Here is an 18,842-nt window from a genome sequence, read left to right on the forward strand (position 1 = left end):
TGCGCGCGCAGGTCAGGAAGGAAAGAGGCGTCGTCGGCTCCACCCCTTCTGGGAGGTGCGGCTACCGCCCCGGGTTCGTTCTGGGGCGGGGCTTAGGGGGGCGTGGTTTGAAGGGCGGGGGCGAGGGCGGTAGTGGATGTTGCTGCGCTGGCCGGTGACCTTTCAAGGGTCCAGGACTGTCGTTCTCATTTTCGGGGCGCGTAGCGTGGGATTGGGGACTCCGGACCTGGGCAGCTGAGCTTTTGGAATCCAGCCTGGAAGACACTTCTAGATTCGTGCCAACAGATCTGGCTTTGATGTTTTGTTTCCTGTCCCCCAACCCTTTTTTTCTTCCTGAGTTGGAGAGGGTGGGGAGGTTTTAGCAAAAGAGTCCTTGGAGACAATTTTCCCAATTAAAACTCCTCAGTGCAATATATGTTTATTTCGGCCCCAGTAAGTACTGTGAGCAATTCTCCTGAACCCAGTTCATAAAAGGAATTCATGCCTGGGAACCATCTAGCAAAGCTCGGTCGGTGACGCGCGGTGGCCTGACACTGTTGTGATCCTAGAGCGCAGGGGGCGGGAGCGCGGAGATGGGTGGTGCTCCTCGGCCCACCTATTTGTTTACCGTCGACGCAAACCACGTTAGGGAAAGCGCTGGGATTGCCACCTGCTGGCGGAGCCTCGCCTAGCAGTAAACCAATGGGAGGGAGAAAACGCAAAGAATGATTCTGAAAGAAGGACCAGAGTGTATTCTAAGTTCTAGGTGAAGTCAAACAACACAAAAATAAAAGAGAGGCATCTTCGTTTTTAAGTCATGGCCTTATTATATGTTTTTTGTTCAGCACTTATTTTTTTAAATATATTTATTTAGTTGTAGGAGAACATAATACCTTTATTTTTATTTTTATGTGGTGCTGAGGATCGAACCCAGTTCCTCACATGTACTAGGTGAGCACTCTAACACTGAGCCGCATCCTCAGCCCCAGCACTTATTTTTATTGCATGTTTTTTTGGTAACATTTTTCTCTCAAATTTCAATTATTCAGAACATTAAAAAGCATAGGTCATTACCATTTTGAAGTTAAGAAAATGGAAGTAAGGATCTCTTTCCCAACAGTGGAAGCCCATTTATAGTGAAAAAACTATCCATGCGTAGCAGCTACCAAACTCAATCTATGTAGCACGATGAAGGTGACCTCCTCATCCTTCCCTACAAAGCACTGTTTCAATTACTGTTTTTCCTCTCCTCCTTAGTCTTGAGATATCCACCTGGCCTGACAATGAAACTGTAGGGATTTCCTCTGGACCTTCAGCCCTAGATCTTCCTTGAGGACCTCCGGGCTCTAATCCAGCTTAGTGCTTTCGTACTCCCCAGATTCTGACTTCTAGAGGGCTGTTCTGCAGATGACTAAATGTAAGTATGCTATAAAATACATAAATACTTATAAAATAATAAGTATGATGATAAATATGCTTTAATGCAAGGAGTCTCAAAGTATTGTCACGAGACCACCAACAGCTACATTACCTGAAAACTTGATAGAAATGCAAATTCTCAAGTCCCTTCCCCAGAGTAAAGAAACTGGGTGGGTGGGGGAGCCTTTTGTGTTTTAGCAAACTCTCCCTGTGGCTCCTTTGTGCAGTTAGGTTCACAACCCCCTTCTGATTGTATTCCCTGGATTCTGGTGGGTTAATTACCCTTCCACCTTTAGCAAAATATTCATGAAAACAAAACAAAACCACTTTTACTAAATAATTGACTTGGGTAAAGGCAATTGCAATCTTCTTAAAACATATTTCTGGACTGGACCAGAACTTTGATGCCCCACAAATTATGTCCACCACTCAGAAAACAGTAACAAAAACATCTGCTAGACATCCCCTTGCCAGGTTTCAGTCTTTTATGCATCTCCAACAATACTCAAAAGCCCAGGAAATGTTTTTAAATAAAGTATCATATTTCTAGGTGAAACAGTTGTGTAGTATTTTTCTGTTTTTGTTTTTAATTATTTTTTAATTTTTACAAACTGCATTTTGATTCACTGTACACAAATGAGGTACCACTTTTCCTTTCTGTGGTTGTGCATGATGTGGATTCTTACCATTCCTGTAATCATACATGTAGGTAGGGTAATGATATTTGCTCATTCCACCATTTTTCATATCCCTGCCCCCTTCTCCCTCTCATTTCCCTCTATGTAATCTAAAGTTCCTCCATTCTTTTCTCACCTCCCAAACCCTCACCTCCATTATATATCATCATCCACTTATTAGGGAAAACATTCAACTTTTGGTTTTTGGGATTGGCTTATTTCACTCAGTATGATATTCTCCAATTCTATCCATTTATCTGCAAATGCCATAAGTATTTTTCTGTTTTTGTTTTTGTTTGGCTGATAAAATAATCAGTGCTCATGGTGGAAACTGAAAAATGCACAGAAGTTTAGACAACAAAAAATCACTTATATTCTTTTGATGGGTAATTCATGTTATTATGATATACTTTCTCCTTTTATGAAAAAATTTTGACATGGTTGAGATCTTAAAAGAAACTTTTTTTGTTTGCTTAACCATTTTGACACATCATTCCAAATATGTGACACCTATAAAAACTTAAATTGAGCAACAAATATATTGGTAACTGAAATAATGTTTGAATATTTATTATGTTTGCAGAGTTAAAGACTTGTGACTTAATGAGTTAAAGAATATTCAGTACCACTACCTTTATAAACACCATTCAATGTTGGTCTCAGAATAAAGGACAAAACAAGAAGGAAAACATAATTATTAGACATGCGCATTTTTATAAATGTGCAAAAACATCCTTTAGAAAAATTCCATGTAGTTGAAAATCCATGTGCGAATATAATGTACCGACTTTTAGAATAGTGGGAACATACCGTACACAGTTTTCACTTGTATTTTTATATTTAGCAATATAATTTTGTAACTCACTACTTTTAATAGTTGTGTAGGATTTTATTACATGTGTTCAATACTTTTGAAGCTAAACTCCTGTAGACCAGTTGCAGAATAGCATCAAAGTCAATAAAATTCAGATCACTAACTAACAAGTATCTCAAAACAACTCATTTTATGTATTTGGATTTTTGGTACATGAGAAGTGTTTGTGTGATCCTAGTAATAACCCATAAATTTACCTTTTCTTTTCCTACACTTTCTCATATTCCTAAGCTTGTCTAGATTCCACAAAGCCTTGCATCTCTCTGTGCCCTCTGCTTTCCTCATGATGCTTCATCACAAAAATCTAAAAGGTATTGAACATTTATTTCCCTTTGGGAGAGGGAAAAGTTGACCCGAAACAAAATTATATTTTGCAGGCAGATGGAAGAGGAAGGTTGAAATATTCAAGTTAATAGTTTTTGATCAACTACACAATTCACTTATAAAGTTCCTATTTGACATTGAGTTTGATACTTGCTATAGAAACAATGATGCAGTGAACAGCTTTGTACCTAAATATTTGCAATAATCTTCAAAGATAGTGTTGGGAATTTTTTTATATCGTATCAAAGGAAATGTTAATTTAAATTTTGATTACTATCAAATTGCTTTCCAAAGAGACTGAAGTCTATACATATGCCAAAAACATATGCAAGTGCCTAATTCCATACCCACTTGCCAACACTTTGTCATTCAAATAGGTGAAATATAAAATTTGTGACTTGTCTTTTTTCTTTCTTTCTTTCTTGTTTATCTTTTTTTTTTTTGGGGTGTGTATGTGTGCTGAGGGTTGAACCTAGGGCCTTGTGCATGCTAGGCAAGCTTCTACCACTAAACAACACCCCAGCCCTATATTATTTCTTATTTTAAGTATATTAGGGTACCTTAATTTATATTTAATTGTGAGAATAAGACTCTTTTCTTATGTATTGTGATTTTCTTTCTTTTTCTGTGCTTTGTACTTTGTATTAGATTATTTTCTTTTAAAATTATTTTTGAATCTTTTTATTTATTAAGAAAATTAGCCTGTTGATCTAGCATATGTATTGCAGATACTCTTACTATTTTATTATTTTTTAGAGTTATAAAATTGTTCCATGTTTTCCTGTAAACTTTCAATCATTTCATGAAAACAGTGATCTGTGGGGACTACTGTAAGGAATCATGTAAAGATACAACTTTGGGCTGGGAGTGTAGCTTAGTGGTTGTGTTTACCTAGCATGCTCAAGGCCCTGGGCTTGATCCCTAACATAGCAAAAAAAAAAAAAAAAAAATTAGCTTCCTTCCTTCCCCTAAAGCCTAGACAACCCCATGCATATGGATACCTGCTTTTCTTTCTCTTCTTCCTCTTCTTCCTCCCCCTCCCCGCCACTTCTTTTTTTTTTTCCTTCTTCTTCTGCAGTGCTAGGAATCAAACCTAGGGCCAGGGCATGCTACACAAGTGCTTTACCACCAAGCTATACTCCCACCTCATACCTGCTCTTCTAAGGTCATCATTGGTTTTGGGGTTGCCAAATCCAGCAACAACTATTTTGTTCTCATCTCACTTGACTAGTAGCATTCTACGTGGTTGATCACACTGTCCTGTGACACATATTCTTCCTTAAGTCTTACTTTCTTGGATTGCCTCATTGGCTAAGTATTGACAATATCTTATCTTCTAGATTTGATGATTTGAGCAATATAGTCATATTAATAGAGTTTGTTACAACAAAACAACTTTGATTTTTTTTCTGAAACAAAGCTTCCCACCACCCGCTCCTGCTGCTGATTTGAAAACTTCAAAGTATATAGTGATTCAAGTTGGTGAAGAAAAACAAGAATTCCTAACTACTGCACAGATTACAAGCTTGCCTACTTCTTAACTTGAAGCCTAAATTTCATAATAGAAAATGAAGATAAAGCTGGGTCTTTGGAGTAGTAGAATCAACAGATCTTACCTTGTGATATCTAAGGCCATTATTAATGGACCTAGAATATCTTTATATCTTGGTTATTCTTTTCTCACCTTTTTTTTTTTATTGTTTTCCATAACAAAATAGCACAGATTGGTGGCTTTTGGTATTTTACTGCATAATTGTCTCCTAGCATAATAGTTACATCTTGTTTTTTCAGCCCAAAGATTAGTTTACAACTTTTCATCAAGTAATCATCTCATGGTATGATTTTATTTGTCATGTCCTTAAAAGGTAAAGAGAGTCCCTGGTCTAATTCATAGGTCCTTGATCCATTTTGAGTTGAGTTTTGTGCAGGGTGAACAATAGGGGTTCAATTTCATTCTATTACATATGAATTTCCAGTTTTCCCAGCACCATTTGTTGAAGAGGCTATCTTTTCTCCATTGTATGTTTTTGGCACCTTGCCTAGTATGAGATAATTGTATTTATGTGGGTTTGTCTCTGTGTCTTCTATTCTGTACCAATGGTCTACCAGTGGTCTATTTTGGTGCCAATACCATGCTGTTTTTGTTATTATTGCCCTGTAGTATGGTTGGGAAATTAGAAGCATTTGTTCTTTTAATTTTTTAAAACAATATCAGGGATTAAACCCAGGGGCACTCTACCACAGAGGTACATCCCAGCCCTTTTTACTTTTTATTTTGAAACAGGGTCTCTCTTAAGTTGCCCAGGCCGGCCCCGAACTTGCAATCCTCCTGCCTCAGCTTCCTGAAATGCTAGAATTACAGACAAGGGCAACCACGCCTGGCCTGAGTATTTGTTCTTTGAACACACTGAGTTTTGGGGTAATTGGTTATGCAGTAATATATCATTAATGTAAGTATATGATAAGTTAAAAAAGAAAAACTGTGAAGACAATGAGAAATCAGCCATCTACAAGCAAGAAAGAGAGAGAGCGCACCAGGAACCAAATCATCTGGCACCTTGATCTTGAGCTTTCCAACTTATAGAGCTGTGAGAGACACATTTCTATTATTCACTATTTCACAGCATGATTGTCACATATGTTTTTGGTGCTTTTGTCTAGTATGAGGTAACTGTATTTATGTGGGTATGTCTCTGTGCCTTCTTTTCTGTTCCATTGGACTTTATGTCTGTTTTTGTGCCAATACTATGCCGTTTTTGTTACTATAGCTCTGTAGTATAATTTAAGGCCTGGTATTGTGATGCCTCCTGCGTCACTTTTCTTTCTAAGGATTGCTTTGGCTGTTCTAGGCCTCTTATTTTTTCAAATGAATTTCATGACTGCTTTTTCTATTTCTATGAAGAATGTCGTTGGAATTTTAATAGGAATTGCATTAAATCAGTGTAGCACTTTTGGTGGTATGGCCATTTTGACAATATTAATTTGGCCTATCCAAGAACATCTTTCCATTTTCTGAGGTCTTCTTCAATTTCTTTCTGTAGTCTTCTATAGTTGTAGAGTTCTTTTACCTCTTTTGTTAGATTGATTTCCAAGTTTTTTTTTTTTTTGAGGCTATTGCAAAAGAGATAGTTTTCCTGATTTCTCTTTCAGCTGACATGTCATTGGTGTGAGACCCTGTACTTACTAGAAGAAAACATAGGCCCAACTCTCCATCATGTTAGCTTAGGAACCAACTTCCTCAATAAGACTCCTAAAGCACAAGAAGTAAAATCGATAATCAATAAATTGAATGGTATCAAACTAAAAAGCTTCTTTACTGCAAAGGAAACAATCAAGAACATGAAGAGAGAGAGCCAACAGAATGGGAGAAAATCTTTATGATCTCAGATAGATCACTAATCTCCAGGATAATATAAAGAACTCAAAAAACTTAACACAACTGCCCCTCAAAGAACCTAATCAATAAATGGGCAAAGGAACTGACTTCACAGAAGAATAAATATGATTAGTTGACAAATATATAAAAAAGTGTTCAAGATCTCTAGCAATTAGAGAAATGCAAACTAAAACTACACTGAGATTTCATCTCACTCCAGTCAGAATGGCAATTATCAAGAATATAAGTAACAATAAATCTTGGCAAGGATATATGGAGAAAGATACTCTCATACATTGCTGGTGGGACTGCAAATTGGTGCAACCACTCTGGAAAGCAGTATGAGATTCCTTAGAAAACAGAATGGAACCACCATTTGATCCAGCTATCCCGCTCCTTGGCCTATACCCAAAGGACTTAAAATCAGCATACTACAGTGACACAGCCACATCAATGTTTATAGCAGCTCAATTCACAATAGCCAAGCTGGAACCAACCTAGGTATCCTTCAACAGATGAATGGATAAAGAAAATGTAGCATATACACAATGGAATATTGGTCAGTCTTTTTTTTTACTGTAAACAAATGGAATACATGTTGTTTCTCTGTTTGTACATAGAGTAAAGGCAGTCTTAAAGAAGAATGAAATTATGGCATTTGCTGGTAAATGGATGGAACTGGAGAATATCATGTTAGGTGAAACAAGTCAGTCCCAAAAAACCAAAGGCTGAATGTTCCCTCTGATATGTGGATGCTAACCCACAACAAGGGAGGGTGAGGAGGGGAAGAATAGAAGTTCATTGGATTAGACAAAGGGGGATGAATGGAACGGGGAGGGGAGGGAACTAGGAAGGACAATAGAATTAATCAGACATAACTTTCTTATCCTTGTATTTGAATACACAACCAGGGTAACTCCTTAACGTGTACTACCACAAGAATACAATCCTAATTAGAATAAGTTATACTTCATGTATATATAATATGCCAAAATACATTCTACTGTCATGTATATCTAAAAAGAACAAATTAAAAATTTAAAAAAAGGTAAACAGTACAGCAATGTAATCACCAGTGGCATAAGGGTAAGCATTTGTCTTCTGAAGCGCTGGGAGCCAGGAGCCTAGAATTCTGATGCACGTGCTAGATTTCCTGGTTTAAATGCTGTGTTTAGAGGCTGCGGTTCTACCGTAAACCCATCTTCTGAGTGACCCTGAGGAGGGCATGTCAGATGACCGAACCAGTGACTGTGTGCAGAATCTTTGGACTCAGAAGATTAAATTTTGTAAATCCATACTTCACAACACTGCTGTAAGTTTTCTCAAGTGTAATATTTTGACTACAATACACAAATCTGTAACAACCTAATGTATTAACTTTGTTTCAGACTACAGAAAAATATTCACTAACTTATCATGAAAAAATGATGTGCATCAATTTGAACTACTCAATTTTAAAAAACATTCATGAGTATTCTGTGCATCTTAAATTCGCACCAAAGACAATTTAGTAATAAATGAGTTTAAAGTAATACCAGCACAATTAAAAAACAAAAAACAAAAACAAAAAAAGTTTCACATAATGGCCGGCCTCACTTTTTTTTTTTTTAACAGTTCAACACCATTTACTTCACCCATTTAAAGTGTACCATTCAGTGATTTTTAGAATATTTACAGACCACAATCAGTTTTATCACCACAAAGGAAAATCTGGACCCTGAGCCATGGAAGTTCACTGCTTCCGGCCCTTACTTCCCTCTCTGTCCCCCAAACCCCTGCACTCCTGGACGGCGGCTCAGATCTGCTTTCTAACAGATTTGCTTATTCTGCGTATTTCCTGTGGGTGGAATAAGGCTGCATATCATGGCGTGTGTCTTGCTTCTATCCTCAGTCCAGGGCCAGAGCACGTGGTAGGGTGGCCCAGAGCTTCATTGCTTTCCACCGTCAAATGACACGCCACTCCACAGGATATCCCATTTTGCTCCCCTCAATTATTTTTTTTTTTTGCCTAAATAAATAAATACATAAAATCTGTGATGATCATGTAGTGAAATGGTAAACAACAGAAATGTGTCTCTCACAGCTCTATAAGTTGGAAAGCTCACGATCAAGGTGCCAGATGATTTGGTTCCTGGTGCGCTCTCTCTCTTTCTTGCTTGTAGATGGCTGACTTCTCACTGTCCTCACAGTTTTTCTTTTTTAACTTATCATACACTTACACTAATGATGTATTACTGCATAACCAATTACCCCAAAACTCAGTGTGTTCAAAGAACAAATACTCAGGCCAGGCATGGTTGCCCTTGTCTGTAATTCTAGCATTTCAGGAAGCTGAGGCAGGAGGATTGCAAGTTCGGGGCCGGCCTGGGCAACTTAGAGAGACCCTGTTTCAAAATAAAAAGTAAAAAGGGCTGGGATGTACCTCTGTGATAGAGTGCCCCTGGGTTCAGTCCCCAGGATTATTTTTAAAAAATTAAAAGAACAAATACTTCTAGTATCCTGGTTTTTGATAGTTAGGGATTGGAGTGGTTCTGAGTGGTGCTGGCCCAGGGTCTCTGTCACATGCCTGTGGTCAAGATGTATTCTGTCATCTGAAGCCTGAATGAGGCTGGAAGATCTGCTTCTAAGGTGCCGTGGGCAGGAGGCCTGGCTTCTTCTCCATGTGGGCCTCTTCATAGGCTGATTTGAGTTTCCTCCAGACATAGCAGTCGGCTTCCTCTAGAATGAGGGATCCAAGAGACAGCACAGCAAGTTCCATGTTCCATGTTCCAGCCTCAGAAGTGACGTGCTGTCACTTCTGCCATATTTTGGTGGGCACACAGACCAGTCTTGATACCAGGCAGGAAAGAGACCATCCAAGGACAAGAGTAGTAGAGGAGAGGAGCACCAGGCCCACACTATTCATGTAGCCAACACCCAGGGGAAAATTTAGCATTCCAGAAAGTTCATTCATGCCCTTTCTCGGTCAATATCATCACCTATTTGAAACCCAGAAACAACCACTGCTCTGCCTTCTATCACTGTAAATTGCTTTGGCGTGTTCTTCAACTTCATTTAGATGGAATTATAGTCTTTCATATCTGGCTGCTTTCCTTTTACTCATCCACATTGCTTGTGGCAGGAGTTCATCCTTTTTTGTTACTGAGTAGCATTCCACGGTATAAAACATTGGGTTGTTTCCAGTCGTTATGGGCTTTCTTGAACATGTCTTACATTCAACATGTAGTTTCAAATCTTTTGGGATCTGCAATAAGGCTTTTAAAACTCCTTAAAGCAAGCTGCATTTAAAACAGCTTATGACTACAACTCATGACTTTAGTGCCAATGATAATGACTGACTCAAAAATGAGGCATTGCTGGTCAGACTTATGGTAAAATATTATTCACCATAGTAAAAATGCTTGAGTCAGTGGTTGATCCAGTCATGGGTTCCACTCAGGACCCACCAGGGTGGGGAAAATTTGCAGTTTAGCAGTCAGGATTTCAAATCAGCCTTCCCTTCTCTAGAGGATTCTATCACACATTTTTCTTTGCTGGGGTAAGTGTTTGGTTAAATATTCTAAAACAGGAAATCTGACTCCTATAAATGGAAAACTTTCTTTTAAAGATGATTCTTAAAATTTTAACAGCGGCAAAGAGGAACAATAACAGCATTTCCTTTATTGAAGATTAAAGGGTTAAAGACTTGTGAGGGAGGGAAGAAGACCTGAAGATAGGGGAAGTCATTCTTTCTGTTGACAGATAAAGCTGAGAAGGCAGCTAAGAACTAATTTTTAAATAGCTTCCTGTAATTGTTAACACATTTCCTCATTCATTCATATTTTAAAATTGCCTTAAAGTACACCTAAAAATAAGGGTAAAGGGACCAGGAAAAGATTCTTAGATCTTCCAGACTCACTAATTGCATACATTTTTAATGAAGGGCTAAGGATAATCAGGGAGTCTGGCATAAGTCTCTCTCTGTGTTGTTGGTTTACCCTATTGCATTCAGTAAGTTAAGCAGAGTAAAGAGGCAGGCTGAAGTCTGAGCGTGGTGTAATCCCAGTGACTCAGGAGGTTGAGGCAGGAGGATCATAAGTTTGAGGCCAGCCTGGGCAACTTAATGACGCCTTCTCAAAATAAAAAATAAAAAAAGCCTGGGGATGTAGCTCAGTGGTCGAGTGCCCCTAGGTTTAATCCCCAATACTGAAAACAAAATCAAAAACAAACAAACAAACAAACAAACAAACAAACAAAAAACTCAGCAGGGGTAGGCAGGCTGGCCTGGGGAATGTGGAATTTATTATTCTAATTTTGCCCATAGAACATACGTCTTAGTATGTTTTGTGTTCCTGTAACTGAATACCTGAAAAAAGGTATTTTATGAAGAAAAGAGGTTTACTGAACTCCCAGTTTTGGAGGCTGAAAGTCTAAGATCAAGATGCTTTGCCTGTTGAACTTCTGACACTAAGGGCCTTTTGGCTGCATCTCAAGATGGAAGATGGTATCACAAAGCAGGAGTGTGCAAAAGAACAGAGAGTAGCATGTCACATGGTAAAAAAGGAAGAAAGACTGAGATGGCCCAGGTTCGTGGTTTTTTTTTTTTTTTTTTAAACAGTGCTAGGAGTCAAACTCAGGGCCTGCACATGCTAAGCAAGCACCCTACCACTGAGTTACATCTCCAGTCTTAGGCTTACCCTTTGTTAGAAATAAAAAAATCATAGATCCATTAGTAGAATGAAGTTTCAAATTCTATTCAGGATCCCCCAAGTCAACACACTTACCAACAGAGTTGAATCATTCACTCTAACATTTCATGCTATTAAAAAATCACAGAAATAACTTCTGACTAAAAACAAAAAAAATCAGCAAAGGAAAACTGGGTAGTTCATTAACTTTATTTTGAATGACAATGTGGAATGTGTCATCAAACAAATACAGGTAATGAAAATTTTCTGTAGTTTAAGTAAGCAGATGATTTGCATTAAAATTTGATAGTTTTTAGTCCGAGGATGCAAAGTTCATTGAATGTGAATTGGATAAATGTAAAATAAGAACCATTTACCTGTGTGCAAACTAAAATGTAATTTTTAAAAGAACAGACCTTCTGTTCAGTCTTTGGTAGGTGATTAATCACTCTTGCTACTGTGTTCCTTCTAAGCTAGACACCTCCTACCTATGGTAAGAAGGCCTTCGTTAAACATTTTTAAAGCTACTGGTTTCATTTTTAAGGCCCTAATATTATTCAAGAACATTATCCACTTCACACATCTAAGGAATATACCAATAACAACATATTTTAAAAATATTAAGTCAGTAATTTTGTCTTTTGGAAATTTGTTGTTTACCCAAAAAACTCTTCTGTTTTGGATCATCAATCAGCAACTATTTTTGGAATAAGGGCTAACTAGAGTGAAAAATATTAAGCATTTAAGGCCACATTATTTGCCTCTTAAAATTGAATATAGCTTTTTGAAATTCCCACATGGGAAAATGTGTGTTTATATAACTTTACTCAATAAAAGAATGTCAACAAGGAAATTGGCACTGCTTTTTAGCTACCAAAATGTTTATATCTGGTGTTTTGGCAACACAGAGCTTTCTAATCTTTTATCTTGGAATTAGGTAGAAGATTTCTGCATGGCTATTCAGGCTATAGATATCGGGGGGCTGTGGCTTTGCTTGTGACATTGATCAAAATATGCTGATTTTTATTGCATCAATCATAACAAATGCAAGAGAATATCTTCTATTTTCAAAAATTACATTCTATCATTTACTGACTTAAAGATGATGCTTTTAGTACCACTGTAAATTGGTTTAAAAAAAACTTATTCTGGGATTACAATATTTCTCTTGATCTTAATGTGTCTTTACACAGAACACTGGTTGGAAACTAGAGCAAAACATGAGCAAGAAAATTAGCAACGTATTTAAATAGCAGAAAAACTATTAGAATTTATCATGGGAGATTATAGAAAGAAGGTTTGATTTTCGTGTGTGCAGTTAGGCACTGACAGAGGCAGTTAGATAGACACCATTGATCATAAAGTGCATTAAATATGTTTTAATTCCCCTCCAAGGAAAAATTCAGTAAAACTCAGGATTCCTTCTTGGAATCAATCTACCCAAGAACGTGCATAGATGAACACTTACCAAATACTAACAGCCATCTTTTAGTACGTATACTCCTGCAATAGTGATAGCACAGTGTACTTGCATATATCACATTTTATCTAAGGACCATGGTTATTTTATCAAGCAATGTGGTATTGGAAGCTCAAGATTCCACAGCTTATTAGGCCTACTTACTTGTTGTATGGGAAATAGACTCCCAACTGGAGAACCAAAATAAAATCTCAAAGAGGCAAGCCTACATTTCTTTTTTTTTTTTTTTTTTTTACTTTTTTTTTTTTTTTTTTTTTTTACATTTCTTATAGTTTATAATTTTCTGGATTTTCAAATTTGCCACTTGTATCCTAACATACCTACCATGTTGAATAAGTGAAAATGATTTTTACACATCAGGAATAAGACGAGCATTAACTAACAAACATATTGGTTGTCTGTTCTGTAGTTCAATTGTCCATCTTTAAATAGCTCAAGGTGGAATGTCAGAAGTGGCTTTCTTGATGTATGCCTGCACATCATTGATTCTCAATTATCATACCTGTGATCTTTGGGTGGAAGAAAACATTTAACACTGAAATGACATACATCTATGTATATATAAGTAAAATAGGATGGATGGATCTACATATTTTAGCACACCTACATTTAACACAAAAGCAAAAGTGCATCAGTTCTTCAAAGGTCAACCACCTGGTTTTGAAAAGGAACAAACTTTGTGTCTCCTTGCATATTGCTGAAAACCTTGTCCAACTTTTAGTTTAACTCAGAGACCCAAGTTAGCATAGCAGCAGATGTATTTCTGTGGAATCCATGAATATGCCAGGTCCTGGGAACTGAGTTTCAGGGCAGTGTTAAGAAGCTCACTGTAAGTGAAGGGACAGGGACCCGAGCTCTTCTGTTCTTGACTCAGCTCTTTGTCAGCATCCCACAGGATGGGCATTCTAAGCATATTCTTTCTGAAAAGAATTTCCAACACTGAACCATTGTTTTTTTCTTTTTTTTTTTGGTGATACTGAGGATTTAACCCAGGGGAGCTCTACTTCTGAGCTACATCCCCAGCCCTGGTTTTTATTTTTATTTTTAGACAGGATCTCACAAAGTTGCTGAGGCTGCCCTCGAACTTGCAATCCTCCTGCCTCAGCCTTCAGAGTAGATAGGATTATAGGTGTGCATCAGCATACCTGGCAAAAAGCAATTTCTTTTTGGACAATGTGGTTTAGGTTTCTACCTTTCTGTCAAATATGGAACTAACTTAGCTCTTCCTGTGTCCTTCTTTACTTCGGAGAAGACGCAATATACGTTCATTTTTGGTGAGTTCTGCTGGAAGTTCATTGGCCTGAAAAAAAGATGAGATGAGCATTAGTGAATTTCCATAGCTGGTGTGGTTTCAGGGACTCCAAAGTTGGCCTCTGACCCACAACTGTCTCCTTCACTAATGAACAATCCCCACTGGACACTCCTTTGTATTAAGGCAATAAAAGTCTCCTTTAAACATATAAATGTTACCTGCTACTTTCTGATCTCAGTATTATTTTCTGTCCAGCCAGAGCCTTATGAATCTCCTGTAGGGCAGGGCCTATGTTATAGAAATCATTATATCCTCATTTCCAACACAATGTGTAGCGCATCTAATACCTGCTAATAAACATTAATCAAGTTAAATTTGATACCTTATTTTTAATTATTTTATTATGGGAGGTGGTCTCTCCAACAGGGACTTAGGACACAGGACAGGTATCATTTTTTTCTTCTGCATCCCAAATTATTTATTCATTTACTATTTTTAAATTGTACACATTTATTGGCTACAGTATGATAATTTGTACATGTATCCAAAGCATAATGATCAAATCAGGGTGAGTACCATTTCCCCCTCCTTACACAGTTACCATTTCTTTGTGTCAGAAAGCTTCAAATGCCTCTCTTTCGGTTTTCTATCAAATATATAATAAATTGTAAGCTATGTCATCCTACAAGCTTAACACCTGGGTCTGCAGGGAAATGCTCTTGGTAAACAGACTAATCTTCGCCCAGTCTCCAGAGTAAACACTCGGGAATAATTGAGCTGATTACATCAGTTATTGATCGGGGGTGAGCCTACAGGAGGTGCCAGCAGAGCCACTACAGGCAGGAGGAGGAAGGAGCTATGGAGCTATACTTAGGTCTACCAAGCTTGTTCACTTATTGGCTGCCATGTGTGATCATCTGCATGCAGGCCCATATCCTTTTCTGTGAAAACAAGCTTTATTGTTAAATTTTGCTTGAAGAATGTGTCTCAGTAGCAATATGAAAAGGAAAGACTTTGGGTGATAAGGTTTTATGTGTCATCTAGGTAGTTCTAAAAACCTGATGTCCATCCTCCTCTCTCCTGGTTGGTCTCCACTTAATTTCCAGGTTGCTGAGGTGGTATGGATTGTGATGGCTGCCCCTAGGCTAGCCCTTAATGGCCATCTTCTTCATTATGGAGCAGGACCCAGAAGTCCATATTCATATTCAACACTAGAACATTGAACTGCTTTATTTTCCCAGTGTTTCTGGAAGAAAATGTGTTATCAGTGCTCATTTAGGGGTTTTGGAAACATAAGACCCCTATACCTAGGGCAGGCATGGCTATAGTGCAAGGGGTGGCTATTAGGGTCACTGGTTAGTCCTCTCCTCAGGCATCTTCCTCAAAGCCCCAGAACAGAAGTCCTAGGACCCCTGGAACAAAGGAGTGCTTCCATATAGTCCAGAAGTCACTTCCTCTGGGAAGCCTTCAATAACATTCTGTACTTCCCTGCTTACAGCTCTTGTCATTTATATTGCAATTACTTGTTTAGTTGTTTTAATTCCCTGCTACACTCTGAGCTCCATGAAAGCAGAGCTTATGTGAATCTTATTTATCACTGTATCCTCGGCACAAGCACAGTGCATGATACTTAAAAGGTGTTCAAAAAGTGTTTGTTGAATGACTGAATGAAGGCCAGGAATACTATCTAAGTAGAGTCCTGGGTAGCTCCTGGAATCCCAACACCCTTGCTTCTGGAGTTGCCATTAAAGATTCTGGCTTCTCTAGGGTAGCTGGTGGACAGGTGAGGGCTTCCTGGCAGCTGCTTCCAGAACTCTAAGTATGAGGCTCCAACAGAAGCACTCACATATAGATTGAAGCAGTTTTAGGATGGGTCAAAGTTCAGTACTTTTCCCCACCGGAAATTACCCAAAGTCATTATCACCAATGATTATTACATTATACTGGGAGGAACTGCACTTTTCATTTTCTATATTAAGCTACTAATGTGTCCCCCTTGCCTTAATTCAGTCCTGGATAGCTTGCCAACAAAGACTGATCTCTTCTGGAAGTCTGTGCACAAGGTCTAAAGGTAAGAACTAAAAGAAAGGCAACTGTGACCTCAACTGGCCACTAGGGCAGCTGGAGAATAGATCTGAGTATCTCAGAAGAGATAAGCAGAAATGCTACCTTCAAGCAATTCATGATTGAGAGTGGAAAAAAATACTTCTATATGGTAAGTAAAATGAAAAATAAATGACCCCTGGCTTTGGCATATTGTTTAACTGGCACTTCTTAATGGTTTCTTTTCAAAATGTCATGATGATACACACACACACACACACACACACACACACACACACACACACACACACATTATTTATTGCAATCCTGAGGATCAAACCCCAGGATATCATACATGCCAGGCATTGCACTACAACCCCAACCCTATGTTTTTGTTTTTGTTATTAAAAAATTTAAAACAGTAATAGATATTTATAAAATTCAAAGAGTGTCTAAGTATGGAGTAAAGTAAAAGTTTCTTTTCATACCCTCCCTTATTGACTAATGCATCCTCATTCAAAAATTGGTAGTTTAAACCTTTGCTGGGCTACTCTCCTTACTCCCAATCTGTACACGTGACAGCTTAAGCAGATGCTAAATAGGAGGACGTACAATGACAATCATCTTTTCCATTGTTTCTGTATACTCTCCAACTTCCAACTTTGGCCTAATGGTAACTATTTTGTTGTTGTTTGTTTATTTCTTTTCATTTGTAGTGCTAGGGACTGAATGTAGGGCCTTATGCATATTAGGCAAGTGATACACTGAACTATATCCCCAGACCTGGCCTAACTGTAAAAAGGATTTAGGACTATAAAAAATATGAGTTGGTTTTGTAACAGTGTCGTGTGCTGCTGTTAACAATATAAAGGCAACATTTCCCCCACACAGTCACTAAACAGCACAAACAATTCTCAAGATATGGACAGCCGGGGCTGGGGATATGACTCAGTTGGTAGAGTGCTTGCCTTGTAAGCACAAGTCCCTGGGTTCAGTCCCCACCCAGCACTGTGGCGGGGTGGGGGAAGATATGAACAGCCATAAGCTATCAGAACTCTGGTGGTTTTAGGGCCCATCTCTGATGACAAATCAATAGTATTTGCTGGGCTTGGTGGTGCACACCTGCATCCCAGCAACTCAGGAGGCTGAGGCAGGAGGATCTTGAGTTCAAAGCCAGCCTCAGCAACTAAGCAAGGCCCTAAGCAACTTGGGGATCCTGTTTCTAAATAAAATATAACAAAAAGGTCTGGGGATGTGGCTCAGTGGTTAAGTGCCACTGAGTTCAATCCCTAGTACTGAACAAAACCAAAACCAATAATACTTACTCCCAGTAATAATTGCCTTGCCTGCCTCCCTCACCCTGCCAGGAGGCTGTACCACTGTTAACATAAAACCATTGATAATACAGGATTTTTAGTACAATTCCCTGGGTCCAAATTACTACCCAGAAATAAACTATTAATAGCAACCTTACATTCTCTACCTGTATGTAAGAACAAAATAGTGACTGAAGTCAGAAAAATGCTTATTCTGGCTTGGGAGGATGTTGTCTTATCTCTTTGCACAAAAGCCAAATGAAGTTAAAAGATGGGGTAAGTGTGTACCTTGTTTCTCAGGGCTGGGTCTGCCCCTGCTTCCAGGAGCAGGGCAACCGTTTTAATGTTCCCGCTGAGCACTGCCGCATGGAGTGCTGACGTCCCATTCTAGAAGAAAAAGATGATGTGTGTCAGGAACCAGCTCATATCAGCACTTAGTTTGGCTTTTGTCATAAATTGTCTCAGTGATGAGACAGTGACACCAGAGCCTGACTCTTCCTTATCTTCCCTTGTACTTTTCAAAATCATATCAGAACCCAGTATAGTGTTCTTGGATACACAGCTTATGGTAAGTATAAATATTGCCAAAGTGTTTTTGCAAGTGAAACAAAGAATCTGACCCAGGTTACAGGTAACTTCATGGTCACACAGGCAGTTTTATATACTTTAGGAATTGCCGCAAAAATACCCAGTAGTGCTGTGCCAATTGTTTTTTTTTTTTTTAAGGACAATACAGATAGTCTTTGTACTTTTGGTGAGCCACTTCCAGCAGGGCTGGAGGAACAGCTGGCTGGCCAATGGGTCCACCTGTCAGCCCAGCTACAGTCGCTATGTCTGCCCACTTAGGTAGGCAGGGGTGACTGTGCAGTTACTGCATTTAGCAGGAAGAATATGTGGGCTGAGGCATCCCCCCACTCTGGAGCTGGAACATTTCTAAGCACAGAATGGCTTATTGGATGAGTTACTAACATTATGTGAAATGTAGTGCAAATGTTTATTGAAATAAGGAAGCAGCTAAATGTAGCATGTAGCTGGATCTGGGAGGGGAGGGGTGGGGAAGAGAATATAACTCTTATATAAGAAAATGGGTAACCACAGGACATCGGTTCCAGAAGGTACATATGTCTATAAATAGTACCCAAATTCAAACTTAGTTTTGTAATTAATGATTCATAATAAAAATTATGCTGAGCTGGGTGCCCTGGTGCATGCCTGTAATCCCCAGTGGCTCAGGAGGCTGAGACAGGTTGAGCGAGAGTTCAAAGCCAGTATCAGCAACTTAGCGAGTCCCTAAGCAACTTAGTGAGAGCCTGTCTCTAAATAAAATATAAAAAAGGGGTGGGAATGTGGCTCAGTGGTTGAGTACCCCTGGGTTCAGTCCTGGTACCAAAATAAATCAATTTAAAAAAATTATGCTGGTTTTGTAGAAAGGCTA

The 18,842-nt window shown here is 38.6% G+C and overlaps 1 protein-coding gene across 1 annotated transcript in view; it reads right to left on the minus strand.

Moving 5' to 3' along the window:
• Positions 1 to 13,743: 13,743 nt before the first annotated feature.
• ANKRD29 (ankyrin repeat domain 29) overlaps positions 13,744 to 18,842 on the minus strand; it is a 42,185-nt gene continuing 37,086 nt past the window's right edge. Inside the window, 2 exon segments of the mRNA XM_079108744.1 lie at positions 13,744 to 14,096; positions 17,696 to 17,794. Of these exon segments, the coding sequence (XP_078964870.1) occupies positions 14,013 to 14,096; positions 17,696 to 17,794 (183 nt within the window). The 3' untranslated portion in view covers positions 13,744 to 14,012.

The sequence above is a fragment of the Sciurus vulgaris genome (genome assembly GCF_902686455.1).
Source record: "Sciurus vulgaris genome assembly, chromosome: 13".
Lineage (NCBI taxonomy): Eukaryota > Metazoa > Chordata > Mammalia > Rodentia > Sciuridae > Sciurus > Sciurus vulgaris.